The sequence below is a fragment of the Zonotrichia albicollis genome, chromosome W (assembly GCF_047830755.1).
Source record: "Zonotrichia albicollis isolate bZonAlb1 chromosome W, bZonAlb1.hap1, whole genome shotgun sequence".
In the NCBI taxonomy this organism is placed as follows: domain Eukaryota; kingdom Metazoa; phylum Chordata; class Aves; order Passeriformes; family Passerellidae; genus Zonotrichia; species Zonotrichia albicollis.
This window is the reverse complement of record NC_133859.1, coordinates 18576193-18598636: the sequence shown is the minus strand read 5'-3', so window position 1 is coordinate 18598636 and position 22444 is coordinate 18576193. Positions and strand designations below refer to the sequence as shown.

Sequence of the window (22444 nt, the reverse complement as noted above, 5' to 3'; positions counted from 1 at the left end):
CATGTGCATCACATCTCAGCATTCCTTCCCAGTGTGAAGTTATGTGTGCTGAAAATTATGCAGGTTACCCATTTTTTCTATCCATAACCATATGGATTTTTCATTTAATTGAGTAAAAGTAGTAGAAACAGTGAAAATTACAAACACTTGGTTTTACAGTGTAGTTCCTAGCAATATTCTCACTGTGAAGAGTGATAGCTCTTGTATCTCTGCTGTGTGAGTGCATGTTTCCAGACAGATAAGCAGCCAAACTGGTAGCAGTTATAATCTTTGACATGAAGAAATTCTGAAAAAATGTTTATGTACATTTTAAGTTGATTTCTAATACACTTCAACTGGATAAAAACCTTCACACTGCAAATGCGTACATCTCACAGTTGTTTACCAGTGCCCCAAGATACTTTCAGCGTCTGAAAATATGAAAGGGGAAGTCTTGGGAAAAAACCTGTAAGCATCCAGACTCTCTTGACTTTCAGCCATATTGAGATGGTAGATTACTTCCTATTTCTGTTGAAAATATTTTCTTTTGTAGGGGCAAGGGAATCCTAACTCATAATACCACTAAGTTGCAACTCGACCCCCTCAGAAGTAATCACATTTTATCATCACAATTAATTGCCGTAAAACTTGCAGTGTTTGACTAAAATAGTCAATAACAGTTTTTGGGGCCTAATGTGTGATAATGTTACATCACTGTATGAATAGGTTTGCTTTTATATTTTTTAAGAAATTCAAGGCAAGCAGCTCGGGTGCAGGTGCATTTTGCAGCAGAGCAGGGGATCTATGGGAAGTGGTTGATTATGGTGTCCTGAACTGGGGAAACCCCAGGAGAGCATTGAGACTGTCTTAAGTTGCAAGATGGGGCTGGGGGTGTGTATTCTACTGCCATCTGTTAGAAGTGGGGCAATTATCTTCTGTTAATTGGGTCTCCTGTTAAAACCAAGTGGGGCAGTTTTCTTTATCTCTTCCATGACCAATCCTCCCTCCAGTGAGATATCTTCTGTTAATGGGCTATTGAGTCTCACTGCATGACTAATAAAATTACATCATCCCATTGTGAGAAGCTCTGCCCAGGGGAAGGAGCCAAGCATTGTCACCATGATATTTTATGAAAAATCCCTTCGCCGGGATTTCTTCTCCTGGGAAGCTGGGAAGCTTCAGCTTCTCCATGTTTTCCTCCTCTGGAATGTGATTTGGAGAACTGTTTACCTAGCATGGGAATTCTTTTAAATTAATGGCAAAACACAGCCAGCTGTGTTGGACTCCTTGAGTCTGTGATGGGTTTTTATTATCATTCTTTTCTAGCCTTCTGATGTCTCCTTTCTCTTTCTTTAGTATAGTTTTAGTATATCATTTTCTTTTAATATAATATCATAAAATAATAAATCAGCCTTCTTAGAACTTGGAGTCAATTCTCATCTCTCACCTTGTCCTGGGAACCCTCAACACCACAACAAAGCATTCCTACCTGGATATAGTCCGTGAATTGGAAGACCACAAGCAGCCTTTTCCCACTGGAGGCCCAGAGGAGCAGCTTTCTTCTCCATTGGATTCCCAGAGGAAGACCAGGCCCATCTACACCGCCACTGGACCTTCAGAGGAAAACTACACCCTTCTACAGGATCACTGCTTCAACAGAACCACATTTGTCACTCCAGGAGGACTGCAGCCACCATTTAATCAGACTGCTACCAACACCCTGACCAACAGGGTGTCTGGTCGTGTTCTGACTCTGTCAGTGTTGTTTAGTATTACTGCATTTTTATTTTCTTTTTTTTTCCCTAATAAAGAACTGTTATTCCTACTCTCATATCTTTGCCCGAGAGGCCCTTAATTTCAAAATTGTAATAATTTGGAGGGAGAAGGTTTACATTTTTCATTTCAAGGGAGGCTCCTGCCTTCCTTAACAGACACCTGTCTTTTTAAACCAAGACAGATTTTGGCGCCCAACGTGAGGCACAATGGCATAGAGAGAAAAAGGGTGAAAAAAGGAGTAACAGTTCTTGAGTAACCTAATTTTTGTGTGTTCGATATAAAAACCTCATTAGGTGTCACCATGTGTTGGAGATTTTTTCAGAAATGGCTTGGAAGGCAGCTGTGGGGGACAGGTTCTCACAGCCTGTTTCTCTGAACAGCAGAAGTTCTCAGGTTGTTTTTAATTACAAGTAAAAGTGACAAACATGAAGGCCTTGAGAACCTTGCATATCAGAGTTCTCAGGCAGCTTTCTCATAACAAGTAGATATTCTATCTTTGGCTGTTTTGGGAAAGCAAGAATAATTTTGAGAACCCAAATCTTGGTATTGGAAACATAAGGAGGGGTTGGTATGTTATCTCTGACCTATTGTGAGCTCAGATTTTGCAATATGCATGAAGTGAATTAACACTGTTATAAAAAGTGACTGATTGATGAATAAACTGGAGTCAGATGCTGAACAAGGAAGTTGGGTCAGCTCCCTCCATCTTCAACCATGTGGTCTAGCTTACCCTAGCTTACCATGTGGCTGTGGCTATATTTCTCCCATTTGCAGGCCCTTATTTAGACACGGGCCCTATAACTAAGGCTACTGTGGCTATTATCCAGTTTTGTTTATGGGTTAATAAGGTGAGGAATTTGCGGATCTTTAACTTCCTCTGGAAGGTGGGCACATGTATTCAGAGCTATCACACACTATGTTTTAGGGTTACTTTAAGAATGGTACCTACTGTGAGGAAATTACACCAGGGGAAATTTTTTCCCAACCCTTCAACCAGCTCTTTGGGTCTATCCCACCAGTTGTTGAAGGGTTCAAATCCTCTCTAAATGCTAAAGATATCATACAGTGGCTGGTGTTGCTGATATGCCTGTTAAGCCAGTTCTATTTATCATTAAGCGATAAGGGAAGATTGACTTGGATAACCACCTTGATACCTACCCCAGAGAATAGGAATGCTGCCACAGAACTTGACACTAACCTGGGGACTAGGGATGTTGCTCCACAGCCCACCTCAGAAATGAACCACCCGGATTGGGTGGGGGTTCTGGTGAGAGATACGCAAGATGAGCCAGATGCTGAATGTTGGAGATTTTTTCAGGGATGGCCTAGAAGGCAGCTGTGAGGAGCAGATTCTCACAGCCTGTTTCTGTGAACAGCAGAGGTTCTCAGATTATTTCTAACTACAGGTAAAAGTGGCAAACATGAAGGCCTTGAGAGCCTTGCACATCAGAGTTCTCAGGCAGCTTTCTCATAACAAGTGGATGTTCTATCTTTGGCTGTTTTGGGAAAGCAAGAATAATTTTGAGAACCCAAATCTTGGTATTGGAAACATAAGGAGGGGTTGGTATGTTATCTCTGACCTATTGTGAGCTCAGATTTTGCAATATGCATGAAGTGAATTAACACTGTTATAAAAGGTGATTGTTTGATCAATAAAGTGGAGTCGATGCTGACCAACGCAAGGTGGGTTGTCTCCCCTCCAACTTCAATATATGGTGAACTTCAATATATGGTGACCTCCTTGACGTGATATTGCAACACCACGAGAAGTTGGAGTAAAGGGTCGGGTTCCATGTCCAAAGCTGCAGCCGGGACAAAGCAGCCGGAACAGCAGAAGCGTCAAGAAAAAAAAAGCGAAAAGAAAAGTCGCCGAGAGACGCCGTGCTCCAGGACCGTGACAGACGAGCCCTGGCTGATACGTGCGGCACGAAGCCTTGAAAGAGCTGCAAAAGCGCTCTAATTAGAGGTAATGGGAAGGCAAGCCGCATATGATTTTTTATTTGCTTTTTTACAAAGGGGACAGATTAGGGGATGAATTTGCAAAAGGATTTAACGGGACTTTGGACTGATGGCTATGCTGGAGGGATTTTCCTTATTCTCCTTACGGTTTACAACTTAGCGGGATGGCGTGAATTCGGTGATTTATTATGGGAGAGCAATAAACCTGTCAAGATGCTCAGCAGGCCGCGGGGGGCCGCGGCGGAAGCCGAGCAAGCCGCCGCGAGAGCCGCCGCAAGAGCCGCCGCGGAAGCCGCACCGAGAAGCCACGCGGAGAGCCCAGCAGCAGTGGGAGCCGAGCCGCGGGAGCCGAGAGCGGCGAGAGCAGCCACGCCCCGCCCCGCGCAGAGGAAGCCGCCGCAGCTGCGGCGCGGACGGAGCAGCGCCAGCACCACCAGCGCCGCGACCATGCCGAGTTGAGCCAAGCCGCTGCCGCGCCGTGAGACCAGAAGTTTGTTTTCGCCCGCTCCGACATTCGCAGGGAGCTGAGCACCGCGGGGGGAGCGGGGCCGCCGCGGGGGGAGCAGCCGTGCCCCACAGCCAGCACCAGGCAGCCACCACCAGCACCCCAGCGCAGAAAAAACCGCGCCGCGCCGAGCTCAGCGCGGGGGGGGCTTAATCCCCCTTCCGACACGCACGCCGCGAGACCAAAATTAACTCTTAGTAACTCTGCTCTAAAATGGACAAATATCTGCTGGTTTTTCTTGAAGGTTCCTGTACTTTTTATAGCTACTTAAATCTGTTATCTTAGTTTATATGTATTTCATACTCATTTTCATAAGCTTTGGGTTTTCTTTTTTCCTCTCTTGCTCAGACTAGTAGTAAGCCAGGTGAGAGAAGTCTGCTGCAGTTCTGAAGTGGTTGATTTAGCTTGTTGATTGAAAACTTAGATTTGCAGTTTTGTGGTTTACCAAGAAATACCAGGTCTCACTCTCTTCTGCCTTCTTCAGCAGTGTTAGTAATTCAGTGATACAAGTCAGTTACTAGCTTAGAGTGAAGCTGAGTAGGATGGTCGCACCTTTTACCTTTCCTTGCTGCTACAAACAGAGCCTTAGCTATGAGGGACCCAGGGCTGGAGTGCACTGGGCTAAAGCTCCTAGACTCTCTCTCTCTTGTCTGTGCAGTTTCTGTTCTTGCCATGTCTGTGCTTGGCTGCAGGTAATCTGGAGTCTAAAATAAGAGCCTGCAGTGGCTTAGGCTGCTTTAGCTTTCTTCTCTTAACTTTTAGTTAGTGTCAAGAGGTTTTGCATTTCAAAGTGCAGACAGATCTTTCTATCGGGCTTTGGTTAGATCCTAAATGCTGCTTTTAAGGATTTTAAACAGTGTCTTACTCCAGTGGTATGCAATGTAGCTTTGCTGTTCCCTGAAAGCTAAATTAAGAGTGATAAAGAAAAATAGTTTCGGTATAGACTAAAAGTTTTACTGAATTACTGATAGAGAAGGTAATGCATAAACACAAACTTTAAATAGTGTATGTGTTTTAAAGATTTGAGCTAAAAAATGTCTATTTTACACAAGGAAAACATCTGTTGATGTGTTTCCTCAAAGAGGCATTTTATAAAAATGCTATATAATTATTTTTGAATAAGAATTGTTTCCTTTCTCTGGATCCAAAGGAAATGTTTCTTTTTTAAAAGTGGTAAAGTGGTGTTTCCTACTTCAAAGCCACTTTTGAAGGTATAGTAGTGATAATATAAATAAAATATTAAATAAATAATAAAATAAAATAATGATAAATTGTGAGGTAAAATAATGATAAATAATAAAATGAAATAATCGTAAATAAGAAAATAATAATAAAATATGAAATAAATAAGATAAAATAATGATTAATAATAAAATGAAATAATAATAAAAATATGAATAAAAATTTGAAATAATTAATAATTTCAAATTTTAGTTAATAAAAGCATGGCTTTTTAAAAGCATGTGATTAACAAAAACATACAGCATCTAATATTCATTTTGAGATATCACTTGCTTTTTATCATGATTGCAAGCAAGCAAACTTTTGTTGACCAAAAGTTTTGTGTTAAAATTAAAATTATATTAAGTATAAGTTATATAGAATTTAAAATCAGCTGATTTTGTTAAAATTAAGCTTAGGTAATGTTAAGTTTTGTTAAGTTTAAATATTTTAAGTATTTTAAGTCTAAATATTATTAAGTTTGAGTGATGTTAGATAGATTTATGCTTTTATGATAGGCATTTAAACCTTGCTAGCTGAGAATATTGCTTATAATGTGATAGTTGTTAGAATTGCCTATTTTTATGTTACAAAGAGTGTGACAGTTAGCCCATAGAACTTTTCTGATTTTGGTTTAAGTTTTATTAGAGTTAATTGATTTTACATGTAAGTTTTGTTGATCTTAAAATAAGTCTGTTAAGTTTAGATATTTTAAGTGTTTTAAATGCATGCTAATTGTTCACTACTCCAAATCAACCAAGGACTGAGAAATAACCCAGCTGATGCCATTTGAGCCAAAGGATTACAGTCTGTAAAACTGATCTTGAACTTTTCTGAGAAACCCAATTAAGAGGTGGATGTGAAAACTAGCTGACAGCCTTTTAACCCTTTGGAGTAAAAGCCATTGCTCGGACCATGGCTGGGGAACCTTATAGAGATACTGAGTGTACTTTTGAATGCTTTGTTTGTTTTGCTTTGTATTCTTGGTGGTATTCAAGATATGGTCAGAATAATGATAGAGAGACCTAGCATACCAACCTCCTTGTGCAAAAAAAAAGAAAAAACCGGGAGTTGTTGGAGATTTTTTCAGGGATGGCCTAGAAGGCAGCTGTGAGGAGCAGATTCTCACAGCCTGTTTCTGTGAACAGCAGAGGTTCTCAGATTATTTCTAACTACAGGTAAAAGTGGCAAACATGAAGGCCTTGAGAGCCTTGCACATCAGAGTTCTCAGGCAGCTTTCTCATAACAAGTGGATGTTCTATCTTTGGCTGTTTTGGGAAAGCAAGAATAATTTTGAGAACCCAAATCTTGGTATTGGAAACATAAGGAGGGATTGGTATGTTATCTCTGACCTATTGTGAGCTCAGATTTTGCAATATGCATGAAGTGAATTAACACTGTTATAAAAGGTGATTGTTTGATCAATAAAGTGGAGTCGATGCTGACCAACGCAAGGTGGGTCATCTCCCCTCCAACTTCAATATATGGACAACTTCAATAGCTGAAGGAGTATATTTCCCCAGCTGGTGAGAACCCTTCCCCTGGCTCGAAGAGGGAGAGTCTAATAGGGCAGCAGTGGAACCCACAGATGTTACAACCGTCCAGGTTCCAGCTGAACTGCAAGGGCAGTCACAGCCAGCAGCAGTCACCCCTGTAGAAACGAAGAAGTCTAAGATGAAATCAGAGCAGTCAGATAATAATGATAAGAAAGGAGGGCCCTCACAATCTGCAGGGGAGCCAACGGTTGAGATCATCACTGAGTCCCTGACATACGAAAGTCTGTAATCTGCAGAAAGACATTGTATGACAGGGGCGTGAAGCCTATACAACCTGGTTACTTTGAGTCTGGGACCTTATGGGTACAGGTGTGCAACTGGATGGTGGTGAGGCAAGGAATTTGGGACCCTTGACCCAGGACTCGAGTATGAATCAGGTATTTTTAAGGGAGCCAGGGCCCCTTTCCCTCTGGGAGTGGCTTTTAATGAGTGTCAGAGAGAGGTTTGTCCACAGGGAGAGAATGCAGGAGCGCCACCAAAGAATGCGCTGGAAAACCCTTGAGGAAGGGATCCAACAGCTGAGAGAACTGGTGGTATTGGAGGTACTCTTTGGGAGGGAAGGACAGCATGATGATGACCCCGACAAGGTCAGGTGCCCAGGGCAGATGATGTGGAGTCTGGCAAATCTAGGGCCATCTCAATACACCACCTTCATTGCAATGATTAATGCCAATAACAACTGAGAAACAGTGGGTTCTGTCGCACACAAACTTAGAATTTATGAGAATATTATCAATGGCCCCATACAGGCTCATGTCTGCTGTAATTAAGATCCTCCAAGAGGAGATGAGGGAGGAGGTGAGGAGGAACAGTTCCCACACCGCAGCAGTGCAAGTCACAGGCCCCAAACTCAGAGCCGAAAGTCCCACAGCAAGAGAGAGAGGGTACACCCCACGAGCTGACCTGTGGTTCTTTTTTCATGACCACGGGGAAGACATGGGAAGGTGGGATGGGAAACCCTCTTCTGCCCTGGCAGCACAGGTGCATGAACTCAAGGAGGAAAACACTAACTGAGAGAGTTCCACTAAAGTGAAGGTAGCCTCATCCTCTCATCACCAAGCTGCTGGGTATTAGAGAAGGGAGGATGATCTGTTGGATCCCCTTGAAGGAACATCTAGTATGTATGCCCAGGAAAGAAATGATAACCAGGGCTAGAGGGGCCCTGCCACAAAAATATGAAGCATTAGTTGATACTGGTGGGCAGTGTATCCTAATGCCATTGGGACATGTGGGGGCAGAACCTGCTTCAATTGCTGGGGTGACGGGGGGATCGCAGCAGCTTAGCCTATTGGAAGCTGAGGGGAGCCTGACTGGGAAGGAGTGGCAGAAACATCCTATTCTGACTGGCCCAGATGAGCCCTGTATTCTAGACATAGACTTCTTCTGGAACGGCTATTACAAAGACCCAAAGGGACTCAGGTGGGCTTTTGGAATAGCTGCTCTAGAGGCAGAGGACATTAAGCAGTTAAACACCTTGCCTGGACTATCAGAAAAACCCATCTGCAGTAGGACTCCCAAGGGTGGAAGAGCAACGAGTACCAATGGCCACCTTGACGGTGCACCACCAGCAGTATCGGATGAATGGGGATGCCATGATCCCCATCCACAAAATGATCCCTGAGCTGGAGAGCCAAGGCGTGGTCAGTAAGGCCCACTCACCCTTCAACAGTCCCATTTAGCCTGTGCGCAAGTCTGACCGAGAATGAAGATTGACTGTGGACTATTGTGGCTTCAATGAAGTGACACCACTGCTGAGCACTGCTGTGCTGGACATGCTGGAACTCCAGTATGAGCTGGAGTCCAAGGCAGCAAACTGGTACGCCACTATTGACATTGCTAACGTGTTTTTCTCCATTCCTCTGACAGCAGAATGCAAGCCTCAGTTTGCTTTCACCTAGGGGGGGCGTGCAGTACACCTGTAACCGACTGCCCCAGGGGTGGAAGCACAGCCCCACCATCTGCCATGGACTGATCCAGGCTGCACTGGAAAAGGGTGAAGCTCCACAACACCTGCAGTACATTGATGATATCATTATGTGGGGAAATATGGCAGCAGAAGTGTTTGAGAAAGCAGAGAGGATCATCCAGATTCTGCTGGAAGCTGGCTTCGCCATCAAGAAGAGCAAACTTAAGGGATCTGCCTGAGAGATCCACTTCCTGGGAGTAAAGTGGCAAGATGGACAGTGTCAGATTCCCACTGAGGTCATCAATAAGATCATCGTGATGTCTCCACTGACCAGCAAGAAGGATACTCAAGTTTTCCTAGGCACCATAGGTTTTTGGAGAATGCATACTCCTGATTACAGCCAGATAGTGAGCCCACTCTACCTGGTTACCTGCAAGAAGAACACTTTCCACCCGGGCCCTGAACAGCAACAAGCCTTTTCCCAGATCAAGCAGGAAGTCGTTCATGCAGTAGCCCTTGGCCCAGTCAGGACAGGACCAGAGGTGAAGAATGTACTTTACTCTGCAGCTGGGAACAATGGCTTGTCCTGGAGCCTTTGGCAGAAGGCGCCTGGGGAGACTCGAGGCTGACCACTGGGATTCTGGAGTCAAAGCTACAGAGGGTCTGAAGCCAACTATACTCCAACAGAGAAGGAAATGCTGGCCACCTATCAAGGAGTTCAAGCCGCCTCAGAGGTCATTGGCACAGATACACAACTCCTCCTGGCACCCCGACTACCGGTGCTGGGGTGGATGTTCAAAGGCAAGGTTCCTTTCACTCACCATGCCACTGATGCCCCATGGAGCAAATGGATTGTCCTCATCACACAGCACGCCTGGATTGGAAACCAGAATTGCCCTGGGATTTTGGAGATAATTACAAACTGGCCGGAAGGTGAAAACTTTGGTCTCACTGATGAAGAGGAGCAGGAACAGGTAACACAGGCTGAAGAAGCTCCACTGTACAACCAAATACCAGCAGAAGAAACATGATACGGTCTTTACACTGACAGTTCCTGTCACATTGTAGAGATGAAAAGAAAGTGGAAAGCAGCCATATGGAACCTCACATGACAGATCGCAGAAGCTAGTGAAGGAGAAGGTGGATCAAGCCAATTTGCTGAACTCAAAGCTGTTCAACTGGCCCTAGACATTGCTGAGAGAGAGAGGTGGCCAAAGCTCTACCTTTACACTGATTCATGGATGGTAGCCAATGCTCTGTGGGGATGGCTGGAGAGGTGGAAAAAGGCTAACTGGCAACGTAGAGGGAAACCAATTTGGGCTGCTGATGAATGGAAAGACATTGCCACTTGGGTAGAAAAGCTATCTGTGAAAGTCCGTCATGTAGATGCCCATGTCCCTGAGACTCGGGCTAATGAGGAGCACCAAAGCAATCAGCAGGTAGACCAGGCTGCAAAGATAGAGGTGTCAAAGAAAGATTTATATTGGCAACACAAGGGAGAGTTGTTCCTTGCTCGATGGGCTCATGATATCTCAGGTCATCAGGGTAGAGATGCCACCTATAAGTGGGCACGAGATCGAGGAGTGGATCTAACCATGGACAGTATTTCTCAGGCTACCCATGACTGTGAGACGTGTGCTGCCATCAAACAGGCCAAGCAAGTGAAGCCTCTATGGTATGGTGGGCGGTGGTCCAAATATAAGTATGGGGAGGCCTGGCAGATGGACTACATCACACTGCCCCAGACACGCTAAGGCAAGCTCTATGTGTTGACCATGGTGGAAGCCACCACAGGATGGTTGGAGACCTACCCTGTGCCTCATGCCACTGCCCGGAACACCATCCTGGGCCTTGAAAAGCAAATCCTGTGGAGACATGGCACCCCTGAGAGAATTGATTCAGACAACGGGACCCATTTCAAGAACAGCCTTATCAACACCTGGGCCATAGAACATGGTATTGAATGCATATATCATATCCCTTATCATGCACCAGCTGCCAGGGAAGTTGAATGGTGCAATGGACTACTTAAGACTACCCTGAAGGCACTTGGCGAGGGAACCTTTAGCAATTGGGAAATGAACTTAGCAAAAGCCACCTGGATGGTCAACACCTGAGGGTCTATCAATCAAGCTGGTCCTGCCCAGTCTGAACCCTTGCACACAGTGGATGGAGTTGAAGTTCCTGTTGTACACATGAAAGGTATTTTAGGAAAGACTGTTTGGATTAATCCCACCTCAGGCAAAGACAAACCCATTTGTGTGATTGTTTTTGCTCAAGGACCTGGTTACACTTGGTGGGTAACGCAGAAAGATGGAGAAACCCATCGTATACCACAGGGAAACCTATTCTTAGGTGAGAACTATGTGTAAGGTTTCATTGTGTAGAGTTTATTGATTTGGGTATGATGCAGATGGTAATAGAATAAGTGGTGGATAATGTCTTAGGTTGCAAGATGTGGCTGGGGATGTGTATTCTATTGCCATCTATTAGAGGTGGGGTGTGACAGTGGTCACAGTGGTCTTCAGGTGAGGTGAGAGATGAGAATGTTAACTCCATGTTCAGAAGGCTTGATTTATTATTTTATGATATATATATATTACATTATAACTACTCTTAAAAGAATAGAAGGAAGGTTTCCTCAGAAGGCTAGCTAAGAATAGAATAGAAAAGAATTATAACAAAGGTAGCTGGCTTGGACAGAGAGCAAGAGCCAGCTCTGCCATGACTGGTCACCAAATCCAAACATCCACAGGAGACCAATCACGGATCGACCTGTTGCATTCCACAGCAGCAGATAACCATTGTTTACATTTTGTTTCTGAGGCCTCAGCTCCTCAGAAGGGAAAAAATTCTAAGAAAGGATTTTTAGTGAAAAGATGTCTGCAACAGTGGGGCAATTATCTTCTGTTAATTGGGCCACCTGTTACAACCAGGTGGGGCAGTTTTCTTTATCTCTTCCACAACCAATCCTCCCTTTGGTGAGATATCTTCTGTTAATGGGCCAGTGAGTCTCACTTCATGACTAATAAAATTACATCATCCCATTGTGAGATGCTCCACAAGGGTTATTGGTTTGTTAGAAATCCCAGAAGTGCCTGAGAATGGTCACACAGGAATTGGAGCTTCTCCCCCTCAAAAAGGTAGCAGGATCAATAGCCCAAATGAAGTGCATCTACACCCAGAAACACAGCATGGACAACAGGAGGAGCTGGAAGCCATGGTGCAGCAGGATAATTATGACATAGCTGCCATCATGGAAACATGGTGGTATGATTCACACAACTGGAAAGCTGCAGTGGATGGCTATAAACTCTTCAGAAGCGACAGGCAAAGAAGGAGAGGCAGTGGGGTAGCCCTGTATGTTATGGGGAGTGTCTTGATTGCCTGGAGCTTAATGATGGTGACGATAAAGTGTAGGGTTCATGGGGAGGAATCCAAGGGAAGGCCAACAGGGCAGATATCCAGGTGTGAATCTGTTATAGACCACCCAACCAGAATGAAGAGGCAGATGACATATTCTATAAACAACTGGGAGAAGTCTCACAATCTTTAGTCCTTGTTCTTGTCCAGAATGTAAACTTACCAGATGTGTACTGAAAATACAACACACTGGAGAGGAAACAGTCTAGGAGGTTCCTGGAGTGTGTGGAAGAGAACTTCCTGACACAGCTGCTGAGCCAACCAGGGGAGGTGCTCTGCTGGACCTGCTGTTTGTGAACAGAGGACTGGTGGATGATGTGGTGGTCAGAGGCTGTCTTTGGCACAGCGATCACAAAATGACAGTTTTGGATTCTTGGAAAAGCGAGGATAAGGGTCAGCAGAACTGCTACGTTGGACTTCCAGAGGGCAGACTTTGGCCTGTTTAAGAGATGGGTTAATGGAGTCCTGTGGGAGGCAGTCCTGAAGGACAAAGGAATCCAGGAAGGTTGGACATTCTTCAAGAAGGAAATTCTAAAGGTGTAGGCAGTCTTCATGTGCCAGAAGACTAGCTGATGAAAAAGACCAGCTTGGTTGAACAGAGACCTTTGGCTGGAACTTGGGCGGAAAAAAGAGAGTCTGTCATCCTTGGACAAAGGGGCAAGCAACTTGCAAGGATTACAAGGATGGTGGGAAAAAATTAGAAGGGCCAAAGACCAGATAGAACTCAATCTGGCTACTGCCATAAAAGACAATAAAAAATGTTTCTATAAATATATCAGCAGCTGTCCTGGTTTAGGGCAAATTTGGGAGAAAACCTCCAAAGGGCGCCCCTCCAGAAAGCAAATCCACACAGCCTCTTCCCCCAAGCGGTTCGGGAAGGATTCCTCAGAGAGAAGTGGAAAGAACCTTTTTATTTAACAGGCACAGCGCCCCCAGCGCACAATACCAGATGGCAAAACTCTTTCACTGCTCTGAAGAGATTACAAATTCAGAAAGTCTCTCCTGGGAGTGGTCGCTCTTTTATCAGTCCCTCTACTGCTGGGAATGGCTGCTGCAGGCCACAAAGTGCAAACTCTCAGTGTGTTCCAGGTCCCAGTCTGGAGCATGTTCGAACAGTTCAAAGAAAAGGGAAAGAAAAACAGTCCAGGGAAAATCCAGACTGCTTAGCTAAACTAGCTAACAAGCAAAAGCAAGAGCAAAGCAGGACCAAGAGCAAAGCGAAAGCAAGAGCAGCCCTATGTACTGCCCCATGTCTGTTTCCCGACAACTGTGGGGGAGTGAGCAGGCTGATAACAAAACAAAACTTGGCTCTTCAGAGCCAGTCTTGAAGGCACAGAACATAATATCCAGCATAAACAGAACAGAGGACTTGGGATACAAGCATCATAATATCACCCTAGGACATTAGCAAAAGGCAGGACAAGGAGAATATCCTTAATTGGGTGTGTGGGAAAGCATAGTGGCAAAGGATGAGGAAAGAGCTGAGGTACTCAATGCCTTCTTTGCTTCAGACTTTTATAACAAGACCAGTTTGTTCTCTTGGTGCCCAGCCCCCTGAGCTGGAAGATGGAGACAGGTAGCAGAATGAAGCCCTCACAATCCAAGGAGAAATGGTCAATGACTTGCTACACCACTAAGACACACACAAGTCCTTGGGGCTGGATGGGCTCCACCCAAGGGTACTGAAGGAGCTGACAGAAGTGCTCACCAAGCCACTTTGAATCATTTATCACAAGTCCTGGCTAACAAAGGAGGTCCCAGAAGACTGGAATTTAGCAAATATCATGTCCATCCAAAAGAAGGGTTGGAAGTAGGATCTGGGGAACTACAGGCCTGTCAGCCTGACCTCATTTCCAGGGAAGGTAATTGACCAGATAATCTTGAGTGCCATCACATGGCACCTACAGAACAACCAGGGGATCAGGCCCAGCCAGCATGGGTTTAGGAAAGGCAGGTCCTGCTTGACCAACCTGATCTTCTTCTATGACAGGGCAACCTGCCTAGTGGATGAGGCAAAGGCTGTGGATGTTGTCTCCCTGGAGTTTAGTAAAGCCTTTGACACTGTCTCCCACAACATTCTCCTGGAGGCACTGGCTGTTCATGGCTTGAATGTGTATACTGTTGGCTAGGTCTATAAATTTGCAGAGAATACCAAGTTAGTTGGGAGTGTTGATCTGCTGGAGGGTAGGAAGGTTCTGCAGAGGGCTCTGGACAGGGTGGATTAATGGGCTGAGGCCAATGGTATTCAGTTCAACATGGCCAAGTGCTGGGTCCTGCACTTGGGTCACACCAACCTGTCACAGCATATGCCACAGCACCTGCCACAGTCGAGATGGCCACAATACACAGAGTATCACCATACAATATCAGAAAGCTTTAAGCATTCTCATACAGAGTAACATCACTTCAGAAGGCTGCAAGTGTCCACCCGTTTTGTTCTTTAGCCCAACCTTTTTTACCCCTCATTGTTCCTGTATTGCACCTGTGTGCCTTCTGTTCCCTTTTGTGATTGGTCAGCATACCTCAGCACTCCATGTCTCATTGCTTTCAATACTGTTCACCTGCTTTTCACAGTTGTAGCCCGTTAGGGATGAGGCTCAGCCACAGCCCCATTCCCAATTACCACAAACTGACAAACTGTGTACCTACACCAATCCCCTGCAGTGCTACAGGCTGGGGAAGAGTGGCTGGAAAGTGGCCCAGCAGAAAAGGACTTGGGGTGCTGGTCAACAGCCAGCTGAACATGTGCTAGTGTGTGCCCAGGTGGCCAAGAAGGTCAGTGGCATCCTGGCCTGTATCAGCAATAGTGTGGCCAGCAGGTCCAGGGAAATGACTCTTCCCCTGTACTTGGCACTCGTGAGGCCATACCTTGAATCCTGTGTTGAATTTTTTGCCTCTCACTACAAGAAAGATATTGCGATGGTGGAGTGTGTTCAGAGAAGAGCAATGAAGAAGTCCTATGAGGAGCAGCTGAGGGAGCTGGAGGTGTTTAATCTGGAGAAAAGGAGGCTCAGGGGACCTTATTGCTCTCCACAGCTAACTGAAAGGAGGTTGTAACAACATGTGGATCAGTTTCTTCTCCCAGGTAACACATAACAACACAAGAAGAAACAGCTTTAAGTTGTTCCAGGGAAAGTTTAGATTGGATTTTAGGGAAAATTACTTTATGGACAGTGTTATCAAGCTGTCCAGGGAAGTGGTGGAGTCACCGTCCCTGGAGGTATTTTAAAAGCTGTGTAGATGTGGTGCTTAGGGACATGGTTTAATGTTGGATTTGGCAATGCTGGGTTAGTGGTAGGACTCAGAGGTCTTTTCCAACCTAAACATTTCAATGATTCTAAATAATGCTTGCCCACAGCTGTTTATTTAAAGTTGTTGCAGTGTGTTGCCATTTCCTCTCTTAGACTTCCCAGTCCTTTCCCAGGTGTGGTAATACCTTTTCCCCTCCCCTTGCCTCCTGTCCATCAAGCTTAACATTCAAGCAGGGGTGTCGTCTGGTTGGCAGAAGTTCAAAAGATGCCCCTAAGCCCTGGGGTCATTGGTCTATGTGTCACTTGCCCCCTGAGACCCACCCCCTCCCACCTGGTTGGTGGCTCACCTGTCCTTTCCCGTCCCCCTCCCCCTGGGCTTAAAAAGGACCTTGAGACCATGTGGTCAGCATTCTGTTGGAGCTGTTACCAAGATTCAGGTGTCCGTGACCTTGGAATAAAACTCTGGATATAACCCTCCGTCAGAATCCTCTCCTTTTACTCTTCACCTAGCCTGGAGCCTTTCCATCAGAGGTAAAGCCTGAGGTCCTGCAAGCCTGGACTTGTTCCATTGCCTAGCTGCAACATCCAGCCAGCCAGAGGTATCTCTGTGGTGAAATACCACAGCTGCCACCTCAGGCCAAGCAGCAAGGGCCAGAAGAGCCTAGGCACTTTCCACCTGGTAATATTGGGATTATATTCCAATATAAAGTAGTGAATATCAAATGTTAGCTTTATTATTACAGTGGTAATGTTCAGTATGAAGCTTGTGTGATGTCTGAAAGAGACTTGCGTGCTCTATGAAATCATAGCTGTCTAGTGTGTCAGGTCACCCAGATTGTTTCATAAATGGCAGAAGCATGAAGAGCAGAGTTCAGTACTTTAATTTTGATGTTTCTTTTTCCCAACACTGACCAGACTTGAAATCGCAGCCTCAACCATCCCCAGTTCTAATCCATCTGACCCAGCGGCAGCAACAACAAACACAGACAGCCCCTGTTCCTCCTCCTGGGCTGGAGTCCTTCTCCCAGGTAAAACTCCACAAGCCATTACCAGTAGACACCTCTACCGCTGTTAGCAAAATGTTACAGCTCCCCACTATATCTATGGATAATCAGGAAGTGACTGCCCACCAAACCCAGCAGAAGCAGCTAAAACCACCAAAACGGAGGATAATTCCAGCATCCAAGGTGGGTAATTGAGTTTGTCCATAGTAAACATATACGCATATAAAAGCTTGTATCAGCAATAGTATGGCCAGCAGGATCAGGGAAGCGATTTTCCCTCTGTACTTGGCACTGGTGAGGCCACACCTTGAGTCCTGTGTCTAGTTCTGGGCTCCTCAATTCAGGAAGGATATTGAGGTTCTGAAGCAAGTACAGAGAAGGGTAATGAAGCTGGTGAAGAGGCTGGAGTACAAGTCCTGTGAGGAGCAGCTGAGGGAGCTGGGGGGCCTTAGCCTGGAGAAAAGGAGGCTTGGAGGGACCTTCTCCCTCTCTACAACTGACAGGAGGATGGAGCCAGGTGGGGGTTGGTCTCTTCTTCCAGGTAACAATTGACAAGACAAGAGGAAATGGCTGCAAGTTGTGTCCAGGGAGGTTTAGATAGGATATTAGGAAAAATTTCTTTACGGAAAGGGTTGTCAAGCATTGCAACAGGCTGCCCAGGAAGGTGGTGGAGTCACCATCCTTGGAGTTTTTTAAAAAACATGTAGATGTGGTGCTTAGAGACATGGTTTAGTTGTGGACTTAGAGTAATGGTAGGACTTGATCTTAAGGGTCTTTTCCAACCTTAATGATTCTATGTATAAGTTTCTAGGAAGAAGGAGAGCAAGGACCATGGTCTGTTTCTTGTTTATAAAGCAGGAAATTCAAAGCTGAATAGTTTTTAGGTTCAAAATACAGTGGTGTCTTTTCCAAGCACATATCTAATTGTTCTGTGTGGAAAATGACTCTTACTATGTGATTTTTGGATTGACTTAGTAGCCACAAGATGAATATTGGCTGAGGGGGATGATCACAGATGACACTTTGATATTGTCGAATAGTATGGCTTACTCTTTCAGCTCCAGATCAGGGCACAGAATCAATGAATTAATTTCAGGTTACAATAATGTAGTTAGTTTATGTAAGATGGGGGGTTGTCACAGATCTAGTTAGCAGCAAAGGCTGAGCCAGTAACTGAAGAAGCCTGTAGTTAAGGGACAAGACTGACAGTTACTTATACCTTTAATACAGATAGTGCATGAAAAGGAATTATCTTGGGTTTTGTCCTCCTTTAAGATTCCTGCCTCAGCAGTGGAGATGCCTGGATCAGCAGATGTGACAGGATTAAATGTTCAGTTTGGAGCTATGGAGTTTGGATCAGAGCCTATGCTCACAGAATTTGGATCAACTTCAAGCAGTGAGAATACCAGCCAGGCAACCAACAATAGCTTGTACACAAAATCTGTCAAGTATGTCTGAACTCCCCTCCTACATTCTTGCATGCCTTTTTTAAGGGGTCAAGTTTGTGCCAAAAATGTCAAGGCACAATTGCCATGTAATGAGAGGGAGAAATATGATGACATATAAGGTGAACATGTGCCCAGGTGGCCAAGGTCAATGGCATCGTGGCCTGTATCAGCAATAGTGTGGTCAGCAGGGCCAGGGAAATAATTCTTCCCCTGTACTTGGCACTGGTGAGGTCACACCTCGAGTCCTGTGTCCAGTTCTGGGCCCCTCAATTCAGGGAGGACATTAAGGTGCTGGAGTGAGTCCAGAGAAGGGCAACAAAACTGGTGAAGGGTCTGGAGTGCATGTCCTGTGAGGAGCAGCTGAGGGCGCTGGGGATGTTTAGCCTGGAGAAAAGGAGGCTCAGGGGGGACCTTCTCACTCTCTACAACCCCCTGACAGGAGAGTGCAGCCAGGTGGGGGTTGGGCTCTGCTCCCAGGGAACAAGGGACAGAACAAGAGGACACAGTCTTAAGCTGCAACAGAGGAGGTTCAGGTTGGACATTAGGAGGAATTTTTCCCAGAAAGGGTGATTAGACATTGGAATGGGCTGCCCCAGATGGTGGTAGAGTCACTGTCCCTGCAGGTGTTTAAGGAAAGACTGGATGTGGCACTTAGTGCCAAGGTCTGATTGACAAGGTGATATTTAGTTATACGTTGGACTCAATGATCTCAGAGGTCTTTTTCAACCTAATTGATTCTGTAAAGTGTTTTCTGTAGATGACATCTTAAAGAAGAAATTTATTTTCTAATTACAATCAAAATCTCCCTAGATGGGTCAGTATGAAGCTGGAGATGACATGAATGTATATAACCTTAAAATTAAGCTACCCTTTATAACATTGCGATGTTATGTGTAGTTTTTCTGATTTTCAAAGTTGTTTGAGGGTTTGTTCCTCACAACACAATTTTTGTCTTCTGATTTTTGGTCCAGGAGAGATGATCTTTGTACCACGTATGTGTATTAGTACATTGGCACCAGATTATAAATCTGATGCTTCTATGGGATGAGAAAAAAAGCCGATCTTTCATTATGTAGAACCTCTTACTGAAATGCTAAAATGGCCAATGATAAATGATGATAAATGCCAACATACTTGTAACCCTTTTTTCTTCCTTATTCATTCAAAAATTGGCTTCTGAAAGAAGTTTCCCAAAGTTAAATCAGAAATATTATTAAAATTAATTTTCACAATAATTTCTAGTTCTGTAAACTTAAAAAAAAAGATGTTTAGAAAGTAAAACAGTCCTGCATATTTTAAAGTATTTTTTCTCTTTACATAGTTCTGTTTGACTGACACTTTAATGACAGAATTCTGTTGTTAAAAGAGACTGTGTTTCTCATCATATACCAGACTTTATGGATCTACTTGTTTAAAAAAGAGTTTATGTTCATTAATATATCCTTTGGGAAGGTGAAAATAACATGACCAAAAAAGTGCTTGTGTGTAAACTCTTGTTTTGGTTGGGCTGGCAAGAGGAAGATGAATGATGCTTAGTGCAGTGGATGGTTTTGAAGCAGTGATTACTGGGGACCAAAGTAAAATTATATATTTTTTCTCATTAGATTTTCTAGTATAAATAATGTATATTTGACTCCATGTTTAAGGTAGTTCTAGATAACTATATAGGAGCTGATATTTTCACAAAGATATTTGAGATCTAGTGTGCCATGTTGATAAATAATTTTTACTTTTTCCAGTGATCCTTTGAATACCTCTCTGCCAATATCCAATACAGTACAGGAGTCCACCTACACAACCTCTGCTGTCAGCTCTTCCAGTGTGACCTGCTCATCCCAGAGCACCAGCCCAGTAACAACTTCCTCCTATGAGCAGACTTCTGTGCTTAGTAGGATAGTGTATGAAAGCTCCATGGCTCCATCTCAACCAACCCCTGTTGCAGTTACAGTGAGTGAAATTCTGAAATAAGACTTTGAAAAAAGGGAAATATTCTTATCAGTGTTAGACTTGTATTACCCAAATATGTTAATATTTTAACCAAGCCAAGTGGTATTTTGATTCCCAGGTGTACTGGTTTAGGGCAAATTTGTTAAAGAATCTGCAAAGGAGGGCCCCTCCAGAAAGCGAAACCCACACGGCCCCTCCCCCCAACCGGTTCGGGAAAAAATTCCTCGGAGAGAGGTGGAAAGAACCTGTTTATTTGACTGGCCCCGCACCCCCCAGCACACAAAATGAACAATACCCGATGACACCGCTCTGAGAAAGATGGCAAAATCAGAAAGTCTCTTTCGGGGGTGGTTGCTCTGTTCTCAGTCCCTCCGGCGCTGGGCCAGCCGCTGCAGCCGAACCCTTGGTGTTCCCGGGTCCCAGTCCAGAGCAGGTTCGAGATGGTCACAGGAACAGGAGAGGAGAAACAGTCCAGGAAGCAATGTGGACTGTTTAGCTAGAACTAGCTAATAAGCAGAGGCAGAAAGCAGAGCAGAAGCAAGAGCAGAAACAAGAGCAGAAAAAAGAGAGCAAGCAAAAGCAACAAGCAAAAGCAGCAAGCCCAAAGCTGGAAGTAAAAAAAACCAGCTCTGTGTACTGCTTGTCTCTGTGTCCTGATAAGAGAAACCCAAACAAAACTTCCACTCTTCAGTGCCGGTCTTAAAGGCACAGAACAGATGAATGGGGATATACAAGCATCATAACGTCACCCCAGGACACCAGGTCCATTCTGTTGTTTTTTCTTTTCTTATTTTGTAGCCATTTCTTGTATATAGGATATAAGAGCCTCTGCTTTTACGCGTTTTGACATCTTAAATTGCTGTTTGACCTTTATTCTAAGTAACACTTGACATCTTAGCTGTTTCCTTCCCTGAAGCTTAGTTTTTAAAAAAGGAACTATTTCTGTATGTAAATATCATTTATGGTATTTTGCCATAACTTGACCATTTCTATCCAAAGGTATATTATTTATAAAATTATTATGGCACCTAGAAAATGAATCCCAAACTGTTTGTGGCCCTTCCAACATTACTCTTTTGTTTGATTTAAACTGCAATTGGAATTAGTTTCATCTTTTATTTTAAAAAGCATAAGGAGAGATCTAATCTAGGACAGAGAGAGTCTCAGGAGATATTCAAAAGCACCTACTCTATTTGTATTTGGAATGTAGGTTTGTTTTAAGAGAATTTATTTTATCAAATATTTAAGGAACTTGTGAGAGTTTGTAAGTTTATTTACTCCTAGCCTTTGTTATATAATGGCTCAGTCACATCTGTCTTCTGCACTAGCTAGTATTTACTCGTGAGGATCAAGCATAGACTATCCACTTCTGTACTCCAGCGTTATCCAAAAAACAACTGGTGCCTCTCAAGTCTTATCTTTCAATGGAAAAAAATTGGCGCCTCTGTGTAACTTGGATAGTTAAAATTGTGAGTTGCATTAGATCAAAAACATAGCCATTTCCTATATGTTATAGCAATTCTTTCTTTCATATCAGTGTGAACCTGAAGTTTATGTTATATACAGTAGATGGGATGGTCTCCAGCTTATGGGTGTATTATGGGCAGTATATGGGATTCTGTATGTTCAGTACACCTCATACTCGAGACAACTTTATTATGTGGTTTTGTTAAAGGCTATAAAAAAGTTAATTTTCTGTCTTTTTGGTCTTTCAATTGAGAATGAATATAGAATTTTGCATGAAGCATGTTCTATGTGTGGTTTGGTCTGAAAATTTAATATACCTATTTGATAATTTATTTATCCATTTCTTCTTTGTTTACAGAATGGGCACAACAGTGTTAGAACACAGGCAACTCTTGACAGTAAGTTTACTAAGCTTGGTTGTGCAGAGGACTTTCTGATCCTTCCTTACTACTTGCTGTGTGCATAACTGTAGCAGTGATGTCTGGTTTAAGGTTTTACATTGTTCTCCCTGACTATTTTATTACTGACTCTCTTGAGTTTATTATGTATTTCCATAGGATATACTACTTGCTGCTTGACTAGAACTGAAGTGTGAAAGCAGCTCTACTAAATCTACAAACCTAAGCAGTCTTAGAATTAAAGATGCTTATTTGCTGCTGCTTTCTTTTGAATTTATCTGCCAAAATTAGAAGAAAATTTTAAAAAATATAAAATTTAAAATTAATACAAAAATTTTTAGTAATTCTTCCAGTTCTCAGTTGGGAAGCTGTGAATAGCATTTAGCTGTAATGACACAAAGTGACATTCTTGGAATGCACCTCTCATTGGGTATAGTGCTACTTGTGCCCTATTAGAAGCCCATGGGGAATAAGGGTGACTAACATGCTCCCTCTGTCAGGTACCTTGCTCCCTTGCAGTGGAGTAAGAATAACATAATACTGGCTCTGATACAGGCATTACTGTTATCTTCATCTTGGCCAGGTTCTAATGTGGTATTTTACT

At 43.8% G+C, this 22444-nt stretch overlaps 1 protein-coding gene and 1 non-coding gene across 10 annotated transcripts in view; both read left to right on the top strand.

Annotated features, from left to right (window-relative positions):
- The window catches only part of LOC141726929 (ubiquitin-associated protein 2-like), a 197520-nt gene that overhangs the window by 99243 nt on the left and 75833 nt on the right, over positions 1-22444 (top strand). For 7 of the 9 annotated variants that reach the window (XM_074532024.1, XM_074532029.1, XM_074532026.1 and 4 more), the window contains 4 exons: positions 16492-16763; positions 17856-18028; positions 19768-19975; positions 21801-21840. In XM_074532024.1, coding sequence (XP_074388125.1) covers positions 16492-16763; positions 17856-18028; positions 19768-19975; positions 21801-21840 — 693 coding nt within the window. The remainder of the gene's footprint in view (positions 1-16491; positions 16764-17855; positions 18029-19767; positions 19976-21800; positions 21841-22444) is intronic. The other 2 variants (XM_074532027.1, XM_074532028.1) reach the window with 2 other exon arrangements.
- On the top strand, positions 17465-17547 carry LOC141726985 (small nucleolar RNA SNORD121A). Its single transcript, XR_012577958.1, has one exon. It is a non-coding gene; the product is annotated as a small nucleolar RNA SNORD121A (small nucleolar RNA).